At 46.8% G+C, this 21,785-nt stretch overlaps 1 protein-coding gene across 1 annotated transcript; it reads right to left on the bottom strand.

Annotated features, from left to right (window-relative positions):
* Positions 1 to 252: 252 nt before the first annotated feature.
* LOC128717962 (uncharacterized) lies at positions 253 to 2,875 on the bottom strand. The gene is made up of 6 exons (XM_053811642.1): positions 2,825 to 2,875; positions 2,450 to 2,512; positions 2,231 to 2,359; positions 1,773 to 2,062; positions 1,517 to 1,582; positions 253 to 1,391 (listed from the first exon to the last, which is right to left on the bottom strand). The coding sequence occupies exons 1-6, from the start codon at positions 2,873 to 2,875 to the stop codon at positions 308 to 310; spliced, it is 1,683 nt and encodes a 560-aa protein (XP_053667617.1). The 3' UTR covers positions 253 to 307.
* Positions 2,876 to 21,785: the final 18,910 nt, after the last annotated feature.

Below are 21,785 nucleotides of genomic sequence, written 5' to 3'. Positions count from 1 at the left end.
ATTGCTGGGGCGTTAGAATCTATGATAAATCAACAACATCGTTTAACACAATACACGATGGTTTCGCTGCGCGCGTTAGTATGCGGTGATCTTGTTGAATAATTGCTTCTTTGCTAATTTTGTCTCTCCGTCTACAGCAGATTGGCCCTGTCACATCGGCATTTGCTTCACGCCCTCCCACACACCGGCTGGACACCGGCATTTCCATGTATACGATAATAGATGTACGATCTACACGTTCTCACTCTGGTTGGCTGGGCCCGTCCGTCCGCACCATCGTACCGGCGTGGACGGATGCGGGCCGGCCTCATTTTGATATGTTTACCACGTTCTGAAAGATGTCGGAGCAGTCTTGATCTAGAAGAAGGTTCTCCACCTGCTCATCCGACAGACCATCCTTTGCAGGATCCGAGCGCTGGAAGAGAAAAAAATCACTTCCGGCGGATTCGTCCCGGGCGACCTCCGATTCGCTGTTGCGCCGCTCGAGTGTTTTGCCGATGCGCTGGATGCCCTGCGCGAACACATCCTTCACCCGGTCACCGGTATCGATGATGATGTCCAGGCTCTGGCGCCGCCCGGTGCTGGCGGTGGTGGAGTTACTGCTTGTGTTGCTGCCCGCGTTCGAACCGGACGCCGCCGAACCGACGACGCTACCCGTTTTTGCGATCCACCCAGCAATACCGTCCGTACGTCGCGTCCCTCCTTCTGGCTGATAAGTTTCCATCTTGATAATGCGCGTCTTCGCTTTCGGGCTATCCTCCGACGATGAATCGGTCGTTTCGTCCTGCGGTGTCGGTGCATCCTCCAGCACTAGCGAGTTATGCTGCGAATACCCCGAGCTGCTACTGTTCGAGTTGGACAACCGTATCTCCGTCCACTGTTCAATGTCTTCCGACGACATGTTCGTAATGTCATCGATCGTTGGATTCGGCGAGAACTGATAGTTGTCCGAGTCGCTCTCACCGCTTGGGCTCGTTTTGCGCGCAAAGTCCTTCAGCAGATGGGGACAGTCCAGCTTGTCCAGATACTTTTGCTTGATCGGACTCGCCTTGATCGACAGTTTGGCCGGGAACTCCAGATATTCATCGTTGCTGTCGATGCGCGCCGCTGACGGTGAGTTGCTGAACGGGAGGTGCATCGTCGCAAGCATCTTACCGCCCCTTCCGGTCACGGCCGACGATGAGGACGATCCGGAACCGCCGCCATCCTCGTCCAGACTGTTGGCACGTGCCTTACGCTGCCGGTGGATCTCCTCCGAGATGCGTTCTAGGTTCGACAAGGCCTCGTTGTATCGTAGCTTCGATTCGGCTACCTTCGTTTCGAGCTCCACCACCTTCTGCTTCTGTTCCAGCAGCAGCGCGTTATAGTTGGCTCGCAGCTCATAGTACGGTCTTGCGATGTACGAGGGGAGAAAACGATGAACGTGGTTAGTATGCCATCACTACCATCCCGCATCAGAAAATAACGTTCTACTTTGTGCTCTCTTTTGTTTCTCTACCACTACTGAAATACTTACAGGAAAAGCAACTCATGCTGGTAGGCAATAATGTTCATCAACAAAAGATTGCGCCGGATATCGAAACTAGCTAACCAAAGAAAATGGAATCAACACAAAAAGGAAAGTCGGAAACAAAAACAACACACAAAGCAAATGCGCTCCCGGGGAAAGGAAAAAGAAAAGAAGATGGTAATTAATGCAACAACGCATAATTGCAACCGAATCGACACGCTACAAACAATGCGTACAGATGGTGATTCTGCACTGTTTATACCTTGACGCCCGGATGGCACCCTTGAGCTGGGAGTGCAGCTTACAGACCCGGTTGTTGGCCACCTCCAGCTTTAGTTCGCTTATCTTTAGCACGTTCCGCATTTCGGTACACTCGTTCTGGCTCTCGTTGACACGGGTAGTGGCGTGCGTTAGCATCTCCTGGCAAGCCGTATCGAGCGTGGACTTTTCGCCCAACCCTTGTTCTGCCAGGTACACCATCTCCTTGGCCGCGGCATGTACCGATTTCGCTTTGTCGAAGTTAAGCGCACACTGCTGCGTTTCCTTCGCCAGCTGGGGATGGACAAGATGTGAGAGTGAGTTTGTGTGAGTAAGTTTCAAATTATCCGTCCTACATTAGTGAAGTCATTCGATCGCATTTAGCCACAGGAGAATAAGCGAGTAGACCTTGCAGGCGGATTGCAGGATTTGAAGTACAAAGCAAAGTATCCTGGTACTTACCTGGGAGGCGTACAGCCGTGCCTCGTAGTATGGTTTCGCCGCATCGATCGAATTGCCAACCTTTTTCGCGACCGCCTTTATCTTTTCCGCACTTTCCCTCAGCAGCTCGCGGAATTCATTTTTTGCTTCCTACGGTTGGAAGGGCATAAGAGGAATACAATTTGCACGCGTGTGGTTAACCGAGGCAAGGATTGCTTAGTACAGCATCCGTTCACTTACGTCAAGATCGACTTCGTATTTGTTGATGTTGTCGGTTGCTTCGTTTAGTTTTTCCAACTCAATCTGTAATTTTAATATATTTTTTTAATTTTTTTTATTTTTAGGACATCCTTTGGGAGATTAGGAGGAGAGAAGAACGAATGCCGGAAAAAGAAAGACAAATAATCACACCTAAAGTAAATATCGGAGGGCACTAGAAGTATTCTGTAATAGTGCAAAGGTTGGAATGGATAATATTGATGTCCTTCAGAATTGCCTTACATCAGCAATCCTCCCCTTAATCCGTAATCGATCCTTGCAAAAATGCATTCAACTGTGGATATGTGTATGTATAGATGTGTGTGTGTGTGCCTGCGAAAAAGAATCGGGGATTACCTGCACTCTAGGATCCACCGGAACGTTGCTGTCACTGTCCAACGACGTCATGTTGCTTGGTCAAAAGGGACCGGATGTCACCGGACCAGGTGGTACGCGCTAAAACCTTCAATAATCCGCGACCGTTTGATTGCAGTGTCGTTACTGGCGACGCTATACACACTGGCTGACTATCGATCGGAACGATTTGCTTTCCCGCCGCAGTAAGCATCCAGCAAATGGTCACCCGAGTTTGCAAGTTTGAGTTTAACTCTATGCTGTCTTTTTTTGTTGTTGTAGAGTGTGTTACAATCAACCGGAACCGGGCCTTCCACCGATGGTTGACGGATTAGAAGCTGACGAAGTAAATGGAAATCGAGTTCCGGAACGAACGGACACAAGCGCACCACACACTGCCTGGTGCTCGTCTCACTACGAGCGATTGTGTGCGTTGCGGGGTAGTGTGAACATTACTTTGAGAATTTTGATTCGTTTACGATTTAAAACACTAATTGATTCGCGCCACTCTCATGAGTGCCTCGGCCCTGTACCAGTACCAGGGGTTTAGTAATCAAAATGAACGTATCGCAGAGGTCCTTTCGCGTTCACGTCTCAAACTGAGGCACTGAGGTTTGTTGCCAAAAAAAACTAGCAAGGAACCTGCAGCAGTGTCGCGAATGGTATTCGATTTGTCAGCCAAGAACGGTCGCACAAGCCTGTGTACTGTGGTGGTATGCGTGCACTAAGCAATTGTATCCCGAGTCGGTTGGGAGCAAGCTGGGAGTTAGTTGTATATGGGGATGGGATTGTTCTGGGTGAATGTTGTTCGTAGCGACGGTTGATTGTATGCACCGCAGGGACGGCAAACACTAAACCCACAAGGGGGTGGCACACATACACACACACACGCGCGAGGCAGTGGTAATAAACAATTTCACGTCATCTCGCGGATCAGGCACGGAATTTACTCATTCCCGCGGTGCGTACGGATGGTAACGTTGCTCCATCGTTCGTTGTGCACCTGTGCACATACACACACACACACACACACGCACACACGCAAATAAACACCCCACGGAAGAAGCGCGCACGCTCTCTCCACACAAACGGAGCAGACGTTATAAAAAAGCGGGTCGAGTACAGTAAACGACCCAGACGAAACGTTCTGTGTTGGTATGAGTGGTTTCAAACAAATGTACCGTCCGTTTGTTGCAAAGCGGGCATTAAACACCCCCGTACCGATTGAATTGTTTCACTTTGCCTGACTTTGCTTCACTCACACTCCCACACACACACACACACACACTCACGCTCCCCCAAAAACAACAACAATGATGCGAGCTGACCACTGTTTGACTCCAGCCGTGCGTGCGTGCGTGTTGGGCACGTGCTGTAGAATCGCATGCGCAACATTTTTGGGCTTCGGAGGAGGAGGTTTCGCGTAGTGCAAACAATTACATCATCAAAATGTTGAGCTTATTTGACCGGCACGAGACGGGAAAAGGGGAGGGGGAGGTTCTTCGGTTTCTTCGCTTTTTCTAATCTCACCCTTCTCACTTGATTATCCACCGGAACAAGAGAGCAAAAACAAATTGTTACGAATGAGAATGTTAGCAAAGAAAAGCGAAACAAGCGGATAGTGCCAAAGGGCTGTTTTAAGTAAATTTCGTTTGGTATCGTGTGTTTAGATAGGTGAAGAGGAATAGTAGTCAGAGATAAAAGTAGCTAGTTAACTCTTACAGCAACAATTAGGGATAGTTCTTGGTTGCTTGAACGAATGAAATGGATAGCTTTTATCTGTATCAAACAAAAAATCCGACGTTTGGGCAAGCTTATTATCGCGTACCCGTACTTTATCAGTGATTAATTTGATATATATTATTTGCTGTAATGCTGCTGTTGAGGCTTTATCGCTTGATTGTTTTCCTTATCAAAGCTTTGCCCATGTGCTCGATATGATAAATTAAATTGTAGGCCAGCTTATCGGTTGCGGCAAAAGCCAAACAAACTGTTTATCATTTTTATCAGTGTATATTGCTCTTTCGTACTGAACTATTTGTTATGAACTAAAGCAATGAAATGAACCACTTTGAATCTAAAACATGCTGATTGAAAACGAAAATGTTATGTGTTTATTAACGTTCGTTACGTTTTATAATTGGAACGTGTAAATTTGTATTGTTTTTATTTATAACTTTAACCTTTTCTTACTGTACATATCCATTTTAATGCCACCGATTTGTTTGTTCTTTGTTTTGAATAATACAATGAACGTTGTAATTCATCAATAGCACATTCGTTTAAATTTTGTACTTTTTAGAGCTGAGCTTTTTAAAAGCTTACGTTTAAACAGTGCTTCAACGGAAGCTTTCGTGGTCTTTGTTTAGGGGCGCTAAAGATAAAAATAAATTAAAAAAATAACTAATATATAAACTTGAATAATATACCGTACAAAACGGTTTCTTTTTTTGTTTTATAAAAAAATCTTGATAAGTACAAAAGCTTGAAGAAATTCGCTGATTTTATCGTTCGATCCATGTTTGTGGCGTTTGAAGTAAGCTTGAAATGAGACGTTTAATTCAAAACAGAAGCTTTGAAACCGGTATGACTACAAGGAGTGGAGCATATGTACAAAGTAAGATGATCAATCTCAAATGATCTGCTGATTCCTTGATAATGGCAGCGTTTTTTTATTGTAGCCATTTTACCCTTAGATTACGCACGAAGGTCAACTACATCAGAAGTTTGAAGCTTTTGTGGCTTTGTTTGAGGTTTATTTCAATCAAGAGTTGAGCTCTTCAACCCAGGCACGCGTAAACACATCCGCGTGCTTGTCAAAGGACAGCGATATCCAAACATGCGTCTACTCTTTCATTCCAAAGCGTCGCACCTTCCATTAAAGCAGTTGGAAAGAGCAGGCCGCATCGATCCGAACGGAAAAGAGACCGCACGAGCTGGTGATGTTTTGTCACGCACGGTGCACCGCTCGGGTTCGCGTTCGGCGTTCGCCCTGTACCGCTGTACAGGTGCGAAAGAGCACGTAGTAAACGCGAAAAAGCGAGACCACAACCACGGTGCGTCGGCAGTTGTGCGGCGTCCCGTTCGCTCCTGGCGTTTGAACGCTGACGGTTTTTTTTTGTGTTGGTTGTTTTGCTGTTGAAACACCACAGTTTGTGTACATGCGCACGCACATCAGGAGAATTTTTTCCTCATCTCCGGAATTGTATACACGGCATAGAGTTCGCTTACCATACAGCCAGCAAGCAGACAGGCAGGGCAGCAGCAGCAGCGGCCGGATTCGACTGGTAAGTGCCCGTCATCGTTTCGTGGCGAGATGTAGTTGCGTACCGGGGTTGTTGCAGTGTACAAACGGTTTCGTCGGCCACTAGAGACGGACTGATACCTTCAGGCTATAGCAACAGAAAAAAAGAAGCCAGGACTATAACCGTGTGTGGAGTCGTTTGTGTGTGAGTTTTTGTGAAGGAGTCGGTGCGGTTGGGGTAGTGGGCAGCAGAGACACAAGTGTGCTGCTAATGGTGGAGGTGTGGTCGATTCCTTGCGGTTATACACAATGTTGTGGACCACACTGTCTCCGACAGCATCCTAGGCTGTCTTTCGCTTGCTGGCAACCCATGCAGACCGTTTCCTGCTGGAGCCATTTTACTGGACATGGAGTCGTTAACACCCCGCGTCGTTAAAGCGTGCTCGGGACGCTGAAGTAAGGCGAAGACTCCTAGAATGTGATTTGACCGTGGCCCTAGCTGTGTTTTCTGGCTCACGTTTACCGTTTTCGAAGTGGTGTGGCTGTGTGCGAGTGCGTCCTCAGGATCCTTTTGCTGGCGCGTATCCAAACGACTCGGTGCACGGTTAACGGGGAAATTCGCACAGTGCTTCAATAACACTTGCGATCTTGCTCGATGGCCCGTCCGCCAACGGGCAGCGTTATCACTTTGAACACATAAAGAAACCATTGTATTCCTTTGGAGCTCCGCGTGCGCGCGCGTGTGTGTGTGTGTGCCGAATTTACCAACTCCGGCCTGTCAACCGGCAGAACCGGATGTGATGGGGAACGCATTCATTCCAATTCCACTGTGCACCTTGCGTAGTGTGTTCTGTAAAGCACCACTGTCCTCATCTCGTCCGACAAAAACAAAATCAACAGACAGTGACTTGGCAACGCCTCACTACGAGCAGAACATTATCGAGGGTTGTATAAACAACAGCAACCAAAACGCAGAAACAAGGATCGAAAGCACGTGCGATCTATCCTGCGAGTAGCCGGACAGTTCCGGAAGATTCCGACCCGCCGGACGCGATGCGTTTGTTTTTTGTTGCCATTTTTTGCGGCTTTACGGCGTGTTGCGAAGATGATTTTGTTTGACCCGCTTCTAACCCAGACCTTGTAATGTGTCCCGCAGTTCCGCGTAGGAAGCGACACATCGCGCTCGTGGTGTGAGTGCGCGCCGGAGATGCAACCGAATGGGGCGCTGTGCTTTTAGCTGCGTTGGAGTTGAGATTTAATCAGTACGGTGTGGTGCTTCGCTGTGTCCGGTCGTTGATAGCGCGGGTTTCGCGACATCGCTGCACTCGCGCGTGGTTGGGCAAAGACATTCGGGGTGGACCCCCCGGCAATTGATACGTGTGATTCACGTAGAGAGATCTGATCTTCTATCGGTGGGTTTGACGCACAGGGACTGGCACAAACAGTTGTGCTTCACCCCGCCGCAAGTTCATTGGAGTGCAGTGTTGGTTCATTAGCCCTGCCGTTAGTCGCTTGATTAGCTCGCCGTCTCACGCGTACCCAACTGAAAAACTTTATAGTTTTTGGTCTTTCGAACCTCTGCTCTGTACCAAGGATTATCTTTTACAAAACTATTCGCCCAATCTTGACCAAAATGCTGAGGTAGTTTGTTGTGACGCCTTTCAGCTCCAAGAAGTCCCCAAGCGAGACGCTTCCTTCGTGGTAAATAATCCTGGCGCCTGTAATATCCGCGACCCGCGACTCCATCCCGTCCGCTTGTTATTGTTATCCATTCCACGATGCGCTTGGGGAGTTGCTTTCGATTCTTCTTGGAGCCACACACGTGCGAATGGCGCGTTCTTGTCGGGGAAGCACTAGAAAAAAAGGATTGTGTCTCCACCGTCGCTTTTTTTTCCTTGCCCAATTCTTCACATCGTTCGAGCGGGTGGAGAGAACCTTGAGCATTGGTGTTTTGGTGTCTGTCTGGCGCTGTTTCCACCATTTTGGGAGTTACCGGATAGTGGCTGAGTTCCACGAAACCGCCTGTGAGAACAACCGTGTGGCTGTGTGTTTCTATGTAACAAGTTTGTTGTCTTTCTGCAAGTGCCGCAACGCCTCCAACCAAGGCTCGAGAATCGATACAATCGGGGGAAAAAAAAACAATCCGCACACAACTACACACGCAGCACGAAGGATTCGCTGACCCTTCCAACCGCGATAGAATTCAACAGCGCGCCCGGTACCGTATTCGCAATTCGTTGCCCTCTCGTTCGCTCTCTTTCCTGCGCGCTACCTTGCCATTTCTTGGCAGGTGTTTCCTGTTCGTCCTTGCTGGAACTGCCCGGCTGCTGGCGTGTGTTGCGAGTCAACATTGTTGTTGCGTGTCTCTGTGTGTGTGTTGTTTTGGGGGTTTCTCCCTTCTTTTGCTTTATTTGTTTGGGGTTTCATGTGTAGGTGGAAGGATATTGTGTTTTTTTTTGGCGTTGCGTTGTGCTGCAGACATGTGAAACGTCAAATCTCAATGTCTTCTGTTGTCCTTGTGGGCAAGGCGTCGAATTCGCGTTGGGATTTGGCCGTTTTTGTGGGTGGAAAATGGAATCATTTTTTTTTTACGTTTTCCTCCGCTGAGCTTCCGATTTGCTGGTGCCGGAACTCAACATCCACGGACACATCCGCGATCGAATCGTTACATCTTCACAAAACAGGAATTATGTAATTCACTTTACATACGAACTTTATCGTCTGCGAAACTCCCACAAGCCACCAGAAAACTAATTTTCTTCCAAATACCTTTACCTTCACAGAGTGCGCGGCATATAAACATTGCAGTTTCCATGTTCGATCGTGACACTTGACACTCGGGGGACTAGATAGTGTGTAACGTGGTGTTGTGCGTGTGTTTTTTGTGCGGTTGCTACTTAGCTGTAAGTTCAAACCCCTTCCACCAGTGTGCCCTAGTGTTGCGTGTGTGTGTCGTATGTCCACCGTGGCGGCCCTTCCGCCCAATGTGTGGGGTCGCGTGTGCTAGTGTGTGCCGTGGATGGTTGCGCCTATCCGCGCCACCATCATGTGCAACAGAGCAACGGTGCGACCACCACCACCGGCCGAACGTCGTCATCCACCGCTGAGCGGCATCACGGCAACTGCATTGGCACGTGCAACGGTTGCACCTGATCCTGTCCCGGACGGGTCCACGGCGTAGAAGCAGGTGCTTGTGTCGTACGGTGGGAGAGCGTAAGCTGACCAGCGTGTGGCGGGGTGCCCGCTTGTAAGGTGGGTGGGAGGAGGAGAGTGGGTAAGGGAAAACACAGAGTGTGGTGTGTGTGTCTGCTGGATGACCGGGACTGTGTAAAGCCGCGACTCAACCTCAACCTCAATCAACCGAAACCGAAAACCCGAATTTACAAAAGAGAGGAAAAAAAAAACACACACACACGCATAGTTTAACGAAACGGAACAGCAGGAAAGTGAGACGCCGAAACGACGACGAGCGGTGCAGCGGCCCAGCACAAAACCGGAAGCTGGGCGCCATCTCGCACGCCAGGGTGAGTAGCGGGCAATCGCATTTGCCAGGGTCCGACCTTCAGCCCGTGGCGACACGGTGATATGTTTTCATCACGAAATTGTCCTTTCTTTCTACTTCCTGTTTGTATTCATTTTCCTCTCTCTCTTTCTCGCTTCTTTGTTTTTGTTTTTGATCAGATTGATCTGTCTATCAAAATTCAGTCACAGGCGTCGTCTCGGTGGCGGATGTCCTCTCAATCAACAGCATCTGTCAGACGCTAGCTGGCGGTGGCAGGCAGCGGCAGTGTTGGCCAAACCACAGAAAGCCTCCCATTCGCACGGGTAAGTCGTGAAGCTGTGCTTTCCCCCCCCGCTATTTGTAGCCATTTTGTTGTTGTTAAAAGGACCTCGGACGGGTGGGAGTTGAGCTCATTGGAAATTGATGAAACGCGCTATAATATTGATTCGAGATAGCGGCACAGAAAAAGCAAAGAATGCAATACATACCACGGCGACTAGTCGGCATCCGCTCGCTTATTCTTCGCTCGAACGGAAGAAGCTCCAACCCACAAACTATGGCAAGGGCAACCCCCCCCCTCCCCCCACACACGCTCCTTGCTCTTCTTCGGACGGGCTCGGGTAATGTAAATAAATGCGTTGTTGTTTTTTCCCGGTTCGTTTGGGCTTTGGATGGAATAGACGTTTTCTAGAACTCCGATCACTGCACACTGCAGAACCGGCAACAGATGCGTCGGACATTTCGGTTCCTTTTTTACTGGGGGAGGGAAGTTTCAAAAATTGAAGCCGCGTTGGGTTACGATTGTTTATGTTTCGGTTGAAAAAAAAAACAAAAAAACGACACAAAACATGCCCACGGGGGAGTTGGGGTTTTTTCTGTCTTCTTTTTCCTGGTAAGACGTATCCAGCGGAGTTCGATCAAACGCCATGTTTTTTTTTGGGATTTTTTAGACGAGTTAATTGGGAAGGTTTTGCTTCTGGGAGATGCTTTTGGTGGTTTGGAGTTTTGGAGAAGTTTTTTCTTTCGGAAAACCGAGCAAAAGCATCCCGGGTGGAGCGGAATCTTGTGGCCAGATGTAGTACGTCGTAAAGATGCTGCTGAAGAATGTGGAAGTTGATACCCAATTTTAACAACTATGATGGTGATTCTGTGCACTACAGTCAATTCTTTGTTGGAGATCGAAGAAATGGCTAGAATGTTTTACGATCAGAGTAGTTATAATTAGTACGAAACCCTCTTAGACGCGTTCGAGAGGAAGATGCTCAGAAGGATTTTTGGCCCCGTACTTGGGGAAGGACAATGGAGGAGCCGCCACATTAACGAGCTCTATATGCTCTATGAGTTATACGGCGAACTCACTGTCGTACGGCGGATGAGACTCGCCTGGCTCCGGTGGGCTAGTCACTTCATGAGAATGACACCGGACGACCCAGCCCGTAAAGTCCTTTTAGGTCGTCCAAATGGACAGAGGAGGCGTGAAAGGCTCAAATTGAGGTGGAGTGATGGTGTTGATGGTGGTTGAGGACTGACTATGCTGCTACGGGTAAATAAAGTCACAAAAAGCCAGAATATGTCTGCTGTTATACCTGTAAGCATCTGTTGTATAAGAGTGCTGTTAACCAATGATGTCTGCGTCATCCAGGGTGTGCCTGGAGTTCGATATAGTTACGTAACATAGTTCCAAAAACTCCCATCGTCGGAGTCTTGGATGCCTCTCTATATTGTGAGGTTAAACAGGAGACAGGAGAGACTACTCCCTTGCATACACCCGTGGAAGAAGTAGCAAAGGATCTTGAAAGGTTGACGTCATCCAAAACCTTAGATCGGTGATTCTAAATCTTCGCAATCACGGCAGCTTTTGTTGATGATTTCCAATGAATTCGTCCGAGATCTCAGTACAAATTTACCCAATTTCTCCAAGGACTTTTGGGAGTTTGAGTTAATATTTGCCTAACCTAAGTGCTCCATTGTTAAGATGTTAGACAATCAAATCGATATATTTTTTATTTTATTCCGTGCAAGAGAAGAATCTAAACCTATACCACGGAAAATCCATCATACCTGGTGACATTTCGAATGTGCTCTGTGCCCTTGATAACCTGCAACACAACTGGCGTGCATCTTCACCGTTTTGCAACTGGGGGCGATGTTCTCTTCCGCCTGTGCAGGTTCCGTAGTGAATGCAGTTTTGTGACGCAAATTCATCATCTCACCGACGATTCTATTGTCCTGTCCTGATAACGATAAAACCGGCACCACTACCCGCTGGCTCTGATTGGCATGAGAAGTTGCTTCGGGCTCAAACGCTTCGCTGTGCTTTTTTTTTTCGCTGTTGCTCAGATAAGTTTCTTGCGAAACGTAACTAGCGAAATGTCCGTCCAATTACTAGTTTATCGTCTCGCGGCGCTGAAAAGTTCCTTTTCGTTTGCCCGTTTTGCTCGCATCGTTAATTAGGGCTCTCGGTGTGGGATATAGCCGTTGCATTGGAGTTTTATTTCCTGTTGTAGCATAAAAGAGCCGGAGATCCGTGTCCCGTGCCACGGTTGGTGCCATCCACACGGCCCACCGTCCATCATGTGTGTCTTGTGCATGACCCGGGGCTCACCGTGGCAAGAACTCTACCGACCGAGTGGCACTGTTTTGTGTCGCGGCAATATAATGAAACAGCGTCACCGTCGTCCATCGATAATGAGCTCACTTCCGCCGGGTGCGTCAGATGCTGTAAAGTTGCTGGGGCAAAGAACACCGCCCACCGTACGGCAAATGTAAATTAACTCATTAAATGTGGCCTGAAAGGAACGCGCGGATGCAGTTAGGGCAGAGTTCGCAGTCCAGAACGTATGTCCCGCCCGGGTTTGGAAAAGTTTTTTGCAAAAATCCATGTATCCACGCTTCTGCTCGTTAGGTGTTCGGACCATTGTTTGACGGTGCAGGTGCAAAACTGCCGAAGAACTAATTAAAAATGTTTACATCCGGTTCGTATCGTAACACGTATCGCCTCCATTCCAATATCGCCAACCGTCCGGTGGGGTGACTTGGGGCGTTAAAAATCTAACCAACAGTCTGCGGTCCACAGCAGTCTCATAAAGGTCAAACACGCAGGGACCGGAAAATGTCTGCACTTGCTGCCCAACATGACCGTCGATCGGTGCATTATCGAAACTAGTGCTGTGCACAATGATTCAGAGTGAATGAACGATTTAAATCTTTTTAGAGAGTGAGTTGATTCAAATCTCCAAGAAGAATATTTATAACTCTTTGCGATTTAACTCATTCACGAAGAATTAAATCATTCAAAATAACTAAGATTTGATTCTTCATGGCGACCTTTACGAACGAAATCGTGAGTTAAATCTTGCGAGAGTCAACTTGCGAATCAATTCTTCAGGGCAACCTGTAACTCGCGAGTTGATTCGTGAGTTAAGTCTTGCGAGAGTCAACTTGCAAATTCATTCTTCAGGGCGACCTTTAACTCACGATTTAAAGCGTGAGTTACCTTTACGTGAGCGAGAGCTTAAGCGTGAGTTACGAGTTAAATCGTGAGTTAACTCTTGCGTGATTCAACTTGCGAATTAATTTCTCAGGGCGACCTTTAACTCACGATTTAAAGCGTGAGTTACCTTTAAGTGGGCGTGAGTTACGAGTTAAATCGTGAGTTGCGAGAGCCAACTTGCGAATTAATTCTTCAGGGCGACCTTTAACTCACGTTTTAAATCACGAGTTAGCTCTAGCGAGAGAAGTTTATTTGAAATTATAAAAATCTTGAAGAGTGCGTTTAAGAGATAAATCTTCATCCTAACTCTTTAACTCGGATTGAAATCCTTGAAAAGCATTAAATTTCCCATCACTAATCGAAGCGTTGGGAGCGACCAGACCACACTCAAGCCAATCGCACATGTCGGCAGATACTTGGCTGGCCCGCACCGCCTGTTGTTGTGTGTTTATATCCGTGTGCTCTGGTGGAGATTGGTGGATGGGGCCTGACGTGTGCTACTCGAATAGCCAACGTAATGGCAACTAAAATCGAACTTCTTGACCTTCCCCGTTTCAGTCCCCGAGTGGTTTTAACGTTTCCCAACTGTTGCATCACATCCCGTCCACCGGTGTCGATTTGTCGGGCACTGGAGGTGCGCGGGGGAATGCCGTTTGAAGAAAAACGGGGGGAAACGCAGAAAGAAAAAAAAACACAAAGATAAACCTTTACCTAATAGCTTACTTTAGCGTGCCATGTGACTGTCTCGCTGATTTTGTGCGACGACTTTTTTTTTTTTTTGTTCCGGATTGTGGGATTCATGCGGGGGGATATGATGTTACCAACGAGATCATTGCCGGGGCGCTTTGTTGGCGTTTACATGATGATGATGAAGATAATATAGCCGATAATGACCTTCCAGCACTCATCATCTTTTGCTCTTAAACGTGCCAACAGCAAGACGGTGCAATTATACGGATATTAGTTGCTAAATTGTGGGGAATTTCGCTAACTGGAAGAATTGGCTGCTGTCAGGTTTTAGAGTGCGCCCGCTCAGAGGGCATGATTTATGTGGCTGGGGACTAATAGACACGTAACAAAAAAACACAGCAAGAAAGGAGAGACAGCGTGGTCAGAATGCAGCCCGAGCAGTCTCTGTTAGGAATGTCCATTTCTGGCGAAAATCACCAGAAGAAATAGCACAACGTTCGCTTTGATCCTAACCAAACATTGGAGATGATTTGAATTCTCCAGGAAGCAAACACTCGACGAGTGTGTGGCCGCGCGAACTCGTTTTCGCTCAAATGTCTTCGACACGATCCATCATGCTTTCGCGCAAAGCGATCTATTTTTAACCGCAACTACACTTCAGCACCGCTCAGAATTTCTTCCGCCCCCCTCGCCGGGGAAGACTCTGAGCTATGTTTTTCCCCCCCTGAGTTCGCCGCTGTGTTGGTTTGTTGCTTGCTCGACGGTCAGGAGCGGTATATCGTCTTCCGGAGCCCCGTGGTTCTGCCATTTTTATCGGGTCGATTTACCATTTTGCTCGATTAGACCGGTCCCCGGTGCGGGAGATCGATCCGGTATATTTATACCACGCTCCACGCTGGCCAGTTTATCCGCATCATTTCCCCAAAGTGCCTTTTCCACTGCAGCGCGGGTTTGCTTTCTGCGTTGCGAACAGGGCGAATTAGCGATTAGCCGCGAATCGGGATGTCCTTGCCGTTGGCGAAGTCCCGAGGATTTTTGGTGAGGTTAATCAAGTTTCCCAGCGGCCTTGCCTTCCTTTGTTGGTAGCTGGTTGGTGCTGAAATCTTCACACGACGAAGATGGATTGTGTGGGACGAAAATAGAACCCACCCACCCATTACTCACAGCCGTTTGCTCCAGCGATGCCGCTAGTGCACGGATGAGCAGCGCGTCCGCATATCCCACACTCGGCTGGATGTTGTGTGCCGCCACATTAAACCGGTATCCTTCCCAGCGTCCTAGACCTAGAGCGGCCTCAAAGGCGCACCGAGGTGCATGCGTGAATGGAGCTGATTAATTCCATCATCAAGTTCATCCTCCGTCTGCTGGAGGACATCTATTGCCGATGAGAAAATAAAAAATTGGAGCAAATGCTGTGCACTTCCAAAGCAGTTCTCCAATGGTTTGGACCCACCCAGTGGCACATTTGAGGTTATGTGATAACACAATGCGATGTACAATAATAGCTTTATATCCGTGTCCGATCAAGCGTGAAAACTATTGCATCGATAGCGAGGCACAGAACGGCCCCCAGCGGGTGCATCTTCGTGCAACCCACCCACACCGAATATCGCAACATCGCCATGGATGCGCGCAATAGTTATGCCGTTTGCGCGCTGTATTCCTTCCGTCCGGCACTGGAAACGCATCCTTCGATGGCGACGGCAAGCAGATCGATATTGGGTACTACTGCTCGTTAGCTGGGGACACCTTCGGGCGGGACCAACTTAGATAGAAAAAAAAGGACACATCTCTTCCCGCCACCACGAGCGATGAGATGCGACCGAAACTGCACAAGGATAATGGGAAATGTGGGTTGCAATGTTGTGCTTCGAATCCAATTCACCATTCATCCCAGCCCGGTCGCTGGGATGCGGCTTGTGGGCAGATAAAATGCGCTCCGAGTTTGCTGTATTTTCCTGTTGTTTTTATTCTATTTTATTACTCCACTTTTTTTTGCAAACATATCCCACGTGCCGCTGGCTGTGCTGGAAGCGTTCGTTACCTTGTTTTACCCCGCACGTTTGGCTAATTTGATTTGATTGATTCGGCACCGTACGGGCAGGGAATGTTGCTCAAACCTACCGCTTCGGATTCGTCGATTGATTGCGTGTCGTGTTGCATTATTGTTTTACCCTTACCCCGCGATCGGTGGAATGGTTCTGTGATTACATTTTGCTGGTTTTGCAATTATGTGCCAGCGCGCGGGTTGGGGGTTGGAGCAAGAAAGAATCCCTTTAATTGAATAATAACATTCCACTCGGCTAGCGCAATGGTTGGCAGGCCTAGGGTGCGGCGAAGCAGGGATTGTTGATATATTTAATTTATTCTTCAAAATCAAACAACACTTAACCAAACCGGCGAAATTGACTTAAATGTCTCGTTTAATTTTAAAAACGTAATTAATTAAAAGGCTTTTGCATTTAAGTGCTCAAGTGGGAGGTATTTTCTGCATTCTTGAAGTTACGAAGTTTGGAGTTTGAATGTGCACAGGACGATGTGGAATTCTGTCCAACTCTAGGAACTAGCTCCTGGAAAAAGCTATCTCCAATAAGAGATACTCAGTAGAAGACGTTCAGTCAAGTCTCTCTAAGGTAGTATCTCCCAAGAAGAAGTAAGGTACAAGGAACAAGTAACAAGTAAGGTAGAAGGAACAAGTAAGATCTAAGGTAGTATCTCTCAAGAAGTCTCTCCAAGATGAACATTTTTGACAGTTCAATACACTTTATACCTCTCAAAGCTGCAAAGTCTCTCTATAATGGCATTCACTGAGCTGCTGCTTGCTGTTTATACACCAATATCTCTCTAAGGTAGCCGTGTGTAGTGAGAAGTGACAGAATTGAGATATCTTTAGGTGCTGTAGAATAATAGTGTCTATTTAAATACGATCCATACCCTGATGTCCTCCATTGAGTTGTAACTCAAGTGTTTACCACTTCTGCGCAATCAACAACCTGTGTTACCCGGCATGTCTAGAATTTATGTAAAAAATTTTAGTTCTTAGTAGAGGTACCCGTCACTGACAGCTAATGAAAGAACTTCGAAATCTGCTTTGATACCCACAACAAATGGATGGTTTTTGCACTATTTTTGTTGAAGAATATCTGAAGATCTAGCGCTATGTATATTAGAATAGCAGAGGCGTTGGAACTCTCAAACCTGCGGAGTAACTATAGAAGGTCCATGAAGCTGGAGTCTTCAGTCGTACCCGAGGAGTACCTCGAAGAGAAGAAAAAAAATAAGAAGAAGAAAAGGAAAAATACGAAGAAGAAGAAGAAAAAAAAGAAGAAGAAGAAAGGGTTAAAAAAGGTTGTTAGTCACGTAATGCGAATTCCGCCAGACAACCTAATTATTAATGTCCGGATACACGTTCTTCGGTACTTCGTAAATCAATAGACACAGCAGACACAACAAGTGGAATTCTTCGATGTTTAGTGAGTACAGTGTACAGTTTTCCAAACATCCATACCCATAGGTATTGTGAAAGGTTTGCGAAGAAGCTTTCTCGTTAGATTTCGTTTTAAATGGTAACTCCTCACAGTTCCATTGCATTCGGCACCAATGGTAGAGATGTGGTGCACTGTGTGTGAGTGGCGTCCACACATCTCGCTCGTGAAGATGTTTGTATCACTTAACATTTTCGTGTTTCTTTTTTTTGCATTCCCAACGAACAGCACGGGAAACTCTTTCACGCCACAGCAAAACAACAGCGCCCAACGCGCTCCAGAAGCCGCGTGTTGATGGAAGAATGCCTCCCGCACCAGACAACATCTCAGAACGCTGCTTTGGGGTTGTTGTTGTTTTTTTTTGTTTTTTTGCTGTGGAAATGTTTCCAAATGCGTTTGATGTTAGTAGCCGCTAACAAAAGTTTCCTTTTCATGTTTGGCGCGTGGAGATTCGGTCGGGTGGTGTTGACAGTTCAACTGCATAATCCCACTTCGGCCCGGCTTTAGTTTTACAGTTGGCGGTGTGTTTGCGTGCCGGCGAATGGGAAGATGATGTGTTTTCCTGTTTGCGCTTGTGTGTACAGTGCACCTATTATGAAACCGTTGCGGAAGGGATCGGGCTCGTGGGTGTCAAGGATTGCCACCCGGTTTTCTTATTTCCCTTCGCACCGCCATAAACCGGTGCACCCGCGGGGTGTGCGGGCTGTCCGGGGTTGTTTTCGGTTTTATTTCGCCTTCCATTTAGCGCGTCCGATTGTCGGATGTCCAGTATCGGTTGGCGGTGCTGCTGCTGCCTCCGAAAAAACCACATTCAGCAGATGGTTTATGTTCGTTCGTTCGAGTGGTGCATTATCTTCGTTCGTTGGAAATTAACTCGTGCGCCTTTTGGAGCGTTGACGAATGTGGTGTGTAGACGTGTGGTTCCGTGTGTGTGACCGGGCACAGAGGCGAAGCTAAATGATGCGACAAAGCGTGCAAAGTGCTGGCTAGATATATGTGTGCAGCCGTGTGCAACTCGGGTGGAAGGTGAGCCGTGGGGCTGTGCCGTTTCCGGACGACGGCGAATGCATCACACGCCGGATGACGGTACACGTACAGGTCGTAAAAAAAAGTGGCATAGATGGGTGCAAGATACGAGCGGCATCGCGTACACGTGGTTTTGTTTTATGGAGGTTAAGCTATGTTTCGCCTGCCGTAGCCTAGCCGCCTTTCGGTTCCAGCGGTGTGGCCGTGCTGTTGTGCCGTGATTTTAGGGAAGGGAGATTCACTATTTGCAGATAATAGATCGCAAACGATGCAATGGAATTTCATCGTTAACCGCAGAGTAGTTAGTGGCGGGTGGCGTCATTAGGGACGTTAAAAAGAATTATCAAGTCGAAGCTCGTGGATGCTTCGTTTTGTTAAGGGTGTCGTACACTTCACACTAGTATAAAACAAGTTCAAGGTGTTACGAACACAATTATTTTTATAATGTCTATTATTATTAAATTATTTCAAGTGTTTACTATGTCGCTAATTTTGTGTGAAACTTGTGAGTCACTTGGATAATAACAAAATACTGGCTGAAAAAGTGAAGCTGTGTCGTAACGCTCCGATGCGGGGACTCAACACGTTAAATGCGATTATCTCTAATCCATGTTTGGATGTTTTAAAGACATCATAAGCTGAGGAACGGTTCGTACTAATTGAACCAGGTTTGTATTCTTTACAAATTCTACTCATTTTTTCTATCATCGTTCGAGCCTAAATATAGCAGCACGGGTTTTGATTTGATCCTATAAGAGGATTCTTCCTGATCCTTTTTCGATTCGATTTCGATTTTTTATCTCTCAACATTATCATAAAAAAGCTACGTACCATGACAGGAAATTTATCCAAAATTATGGGAAAAATGTTGGTGTTGTTGTCCTCTGAATTACCTTTTTTTTTCGTTCCGCCACAGTGTACCACCCCCTTAAGAAGGCACGCGTCAAAATGACACTTTTAGCACGGATTAGTGGGACGGATCATAAGCAACTTGCTTACCAATTAGCTTATTTATTACAGTACTTACCTGTAATGCGGCAGAAAAAAAACACTTAGCGTGTAATTACGAAACTCGTTAAAGTGAGACCCGAACTCATTATCTACGTGTTGTAGCAAAGACACCGCTTGCACTATGCCATAGGGCGCCTGGTTGTAATGAAGCGATAAAAATGAACTTGATTCGGAGGATAACACTCGTTCCTGTAGATAACAAAACCTCCAGCGAACTTCAATGTGGCTTTGATGTAATAATATTCCGTTTTTTCTATATTAATTTCACAAAGTTTAAAACACCGCTGTCCGCCTTGATGCGTCTTATTGGAAATCTCACGTTGTTTTTTATATTTTATTTTAATGACCTCCTTTTAGCGGTGTGTGGCGCCACAACATACCGGCCCAATACCTTTGCGGCAAATCAACTCCATCAACAACTAGAATGGAAAATTTGTTAAACCTTCCTTCCTACGGTTGCTTTCTCCTTTCGTCTCGCACAGCTCGAACGCTGCTCGGGAATGGAAAAGTGAGAGATATTTTTAGACTGGCGTATCTCTAAATCGGCATATTTTTTTATGGGTAAAAGGCGAACAAATTGGTGCTTTGATAGCGTGGCATGCTTGGTGGGTGGCCGTGCTGGAGGAGAGAGAAAGCAAGTTGCTGGTGAAGGGTGAATATTTTTGATCGAGTGTAAAACGCGCGGTTTCGCGCTCATTCGGAAAGCATCCTTTTTTTTTTGGCTGCATTTTCCCGTTTTTCGCCGCACTAAACATCTCGCCACCTTCGTGTGGGTTATTTTTTCTCCCACCCCCGTTGGAAAGGCAGAACGGAATGTTGCTTGACCCGTGCAGGAACGCAACCGGCAGCAGGTAAGGGGATTTTCCGTTGCCAAACTAAAATGTTTCCTTTCTACCACCTCCGTTCGCAACGTTTCTAACCGTGCGAAGAATCAATAGTGGGCTCGTCGTAAAACACGAGCTAGGTTCAGATGAGGTAGAGAGGCCTCCACACATCATATACTGTGGAGCAGGTGTGTTCGACAAGAAAAAAAATAAAGAAAAGGGCACCTGCTCTTCTTCTTCTGGGTCGTTCACGATTTTTTTTTGATCATGTTGAAACATTCAAAATGCCACAAATTCAGCTTCAGAAACTGTGAGTGAGTGGGTTTTCGGACGAGGGTGTACGGAAAATTAAGTTTATTTTCGATTTGCTTTCTCGCCGGTCCAGCGGCAAGATCTGATCTGTCGACCGTAGAAGGACGTTCGGGGTTCTTTTCCTTCTAGATCTATTTCATAACGTTCGCGGGTGTCGCCAGGAAATGGGCAATTTCGTGAACATGGGCAAAAAAATGAGCAAATAATCTTGTCTTAAAGGTGAGGCACGTAATACAGTGGACATCGGATGTCTTGAGTAAATCGATATTTTACCTTTTCAATCTACATTAGAAGGGAAATAACTCGGTCACCTTCACGTGTGTTCATTTTGGAACGATGATGTGATGACGCACTGCAAATTCTGATTGAAATCCATAATTTTCTGATAATATTTTGGATTAATAGGGCAATCTTGGGTTTGACTATCTTTTTTCCCCCTACGGAAGATTTGTGATACAATCAGAGAAACCCCTGAAGGTACTTTATACCCTTCTTCTTGACCCGCTTGAAGCTGAGCAAGCCGTGCAGACATGGCCAGATCATCAGTTTCCAAGAAACACGGTCCAGAGCTGGTCTTTTTCATCTCTGGCATCACCAAATCTCCAACAGACTTAGATCCATTCGGAGTAGCTGGCGAGCACCTTCCTGGTAGGACATGAGTCCGGCATCCTCATCACGTGTCCTAACCATCGTATCCTTCCGGCTTTCGCCGGCTTTTCGAAGTCGTCTAATTCTTCTTGGAGGTCTACTGGGTCATGCCTGCCATTTCTGAATTACTAGACTTATTCTACCAGCCAGGATGGGATTTTGACTTGGTCCTGTCGTGTGCGACCGGCGTTGACTTTTCGATCCTCGATCCTTGCTCACAAAGTCCAACAAAGATATTCCGCGGCAGCCTCTCCGCCTGTATCGTCCAAGGCTCATGACAATAGAGAACTACTGGACGTTTCATAGCGTGATATTGTAACTTCTGGAAGTTCTTCTGAACTGTAAGAGTTTGTGGAGCACATAGTAGGCACTGATCCTCATAAGCATCCAGATTTCGCTGGTGTTTCAACGATTACTTGATCATCTGCTTGGCATGAATCACTTGAAGCACTTCAACTTGAACGTAACTTGAACGATTGTTGTCTGAAGTTAACTCTACCAAGAACTCATCTAATACCTTTAGGTACTCTGCTCCCCAGGTGAGGTCTATATTACGGACAGAGTCTCCGACAAGCAGCAACTTAATAAAAGTCTAAATAGCTGTACATTTCACTGTAATAAATATAACATTTCTAAATATAGCTTCTTTTCCAAGGATTTCTTGGTCATCTTGGCATTGTATCCATAAAGAAGCATAAGTTGCAAACACGACCTTTGGCCGAGGTGAGC

Source organism: Anopheles marshallii, chromosome X (assembly GCF_943734725.1).
Source record: "Anopheles marshallii chromosome X, idAnoMarsDA_429_01, whole genome shotgun sequence".
Taxonomy (NCBI): Eukaryota; Metazoa; Arthropoda; class Insecta; order Diptera; family Culicidae; genus Anopheles; species Anopheles marshallii.
This window is presented reverse-complemented; position numbering and strand designations above follow the sequence as displayed.

Bases quoted from the DNA above. Each gene is read 5' to 3' on its own strand.
- LOC128717962 (XM_053811642.1), bottom strand. From the start codon at position 2,875: ATGACGTCGTTGGACAGTGACAGCAACGTTCCGGTGGATCCTAGAGTG. The intron at 2,360-2,449 runs GTAAGTGAACGG...TTCCAACCGTAG, and splicing joins AATACGAAGTCGATCTTGAC to GAAGCAAAAAATGAATTCCG. The intron at 1,392-1,516 runs GTAAGTATTTCA...GTACATCGCAAG, and splicing joins CAGCATGAGTTGCTTTTCCT to ACCGTACTATGAGCTGCGAG.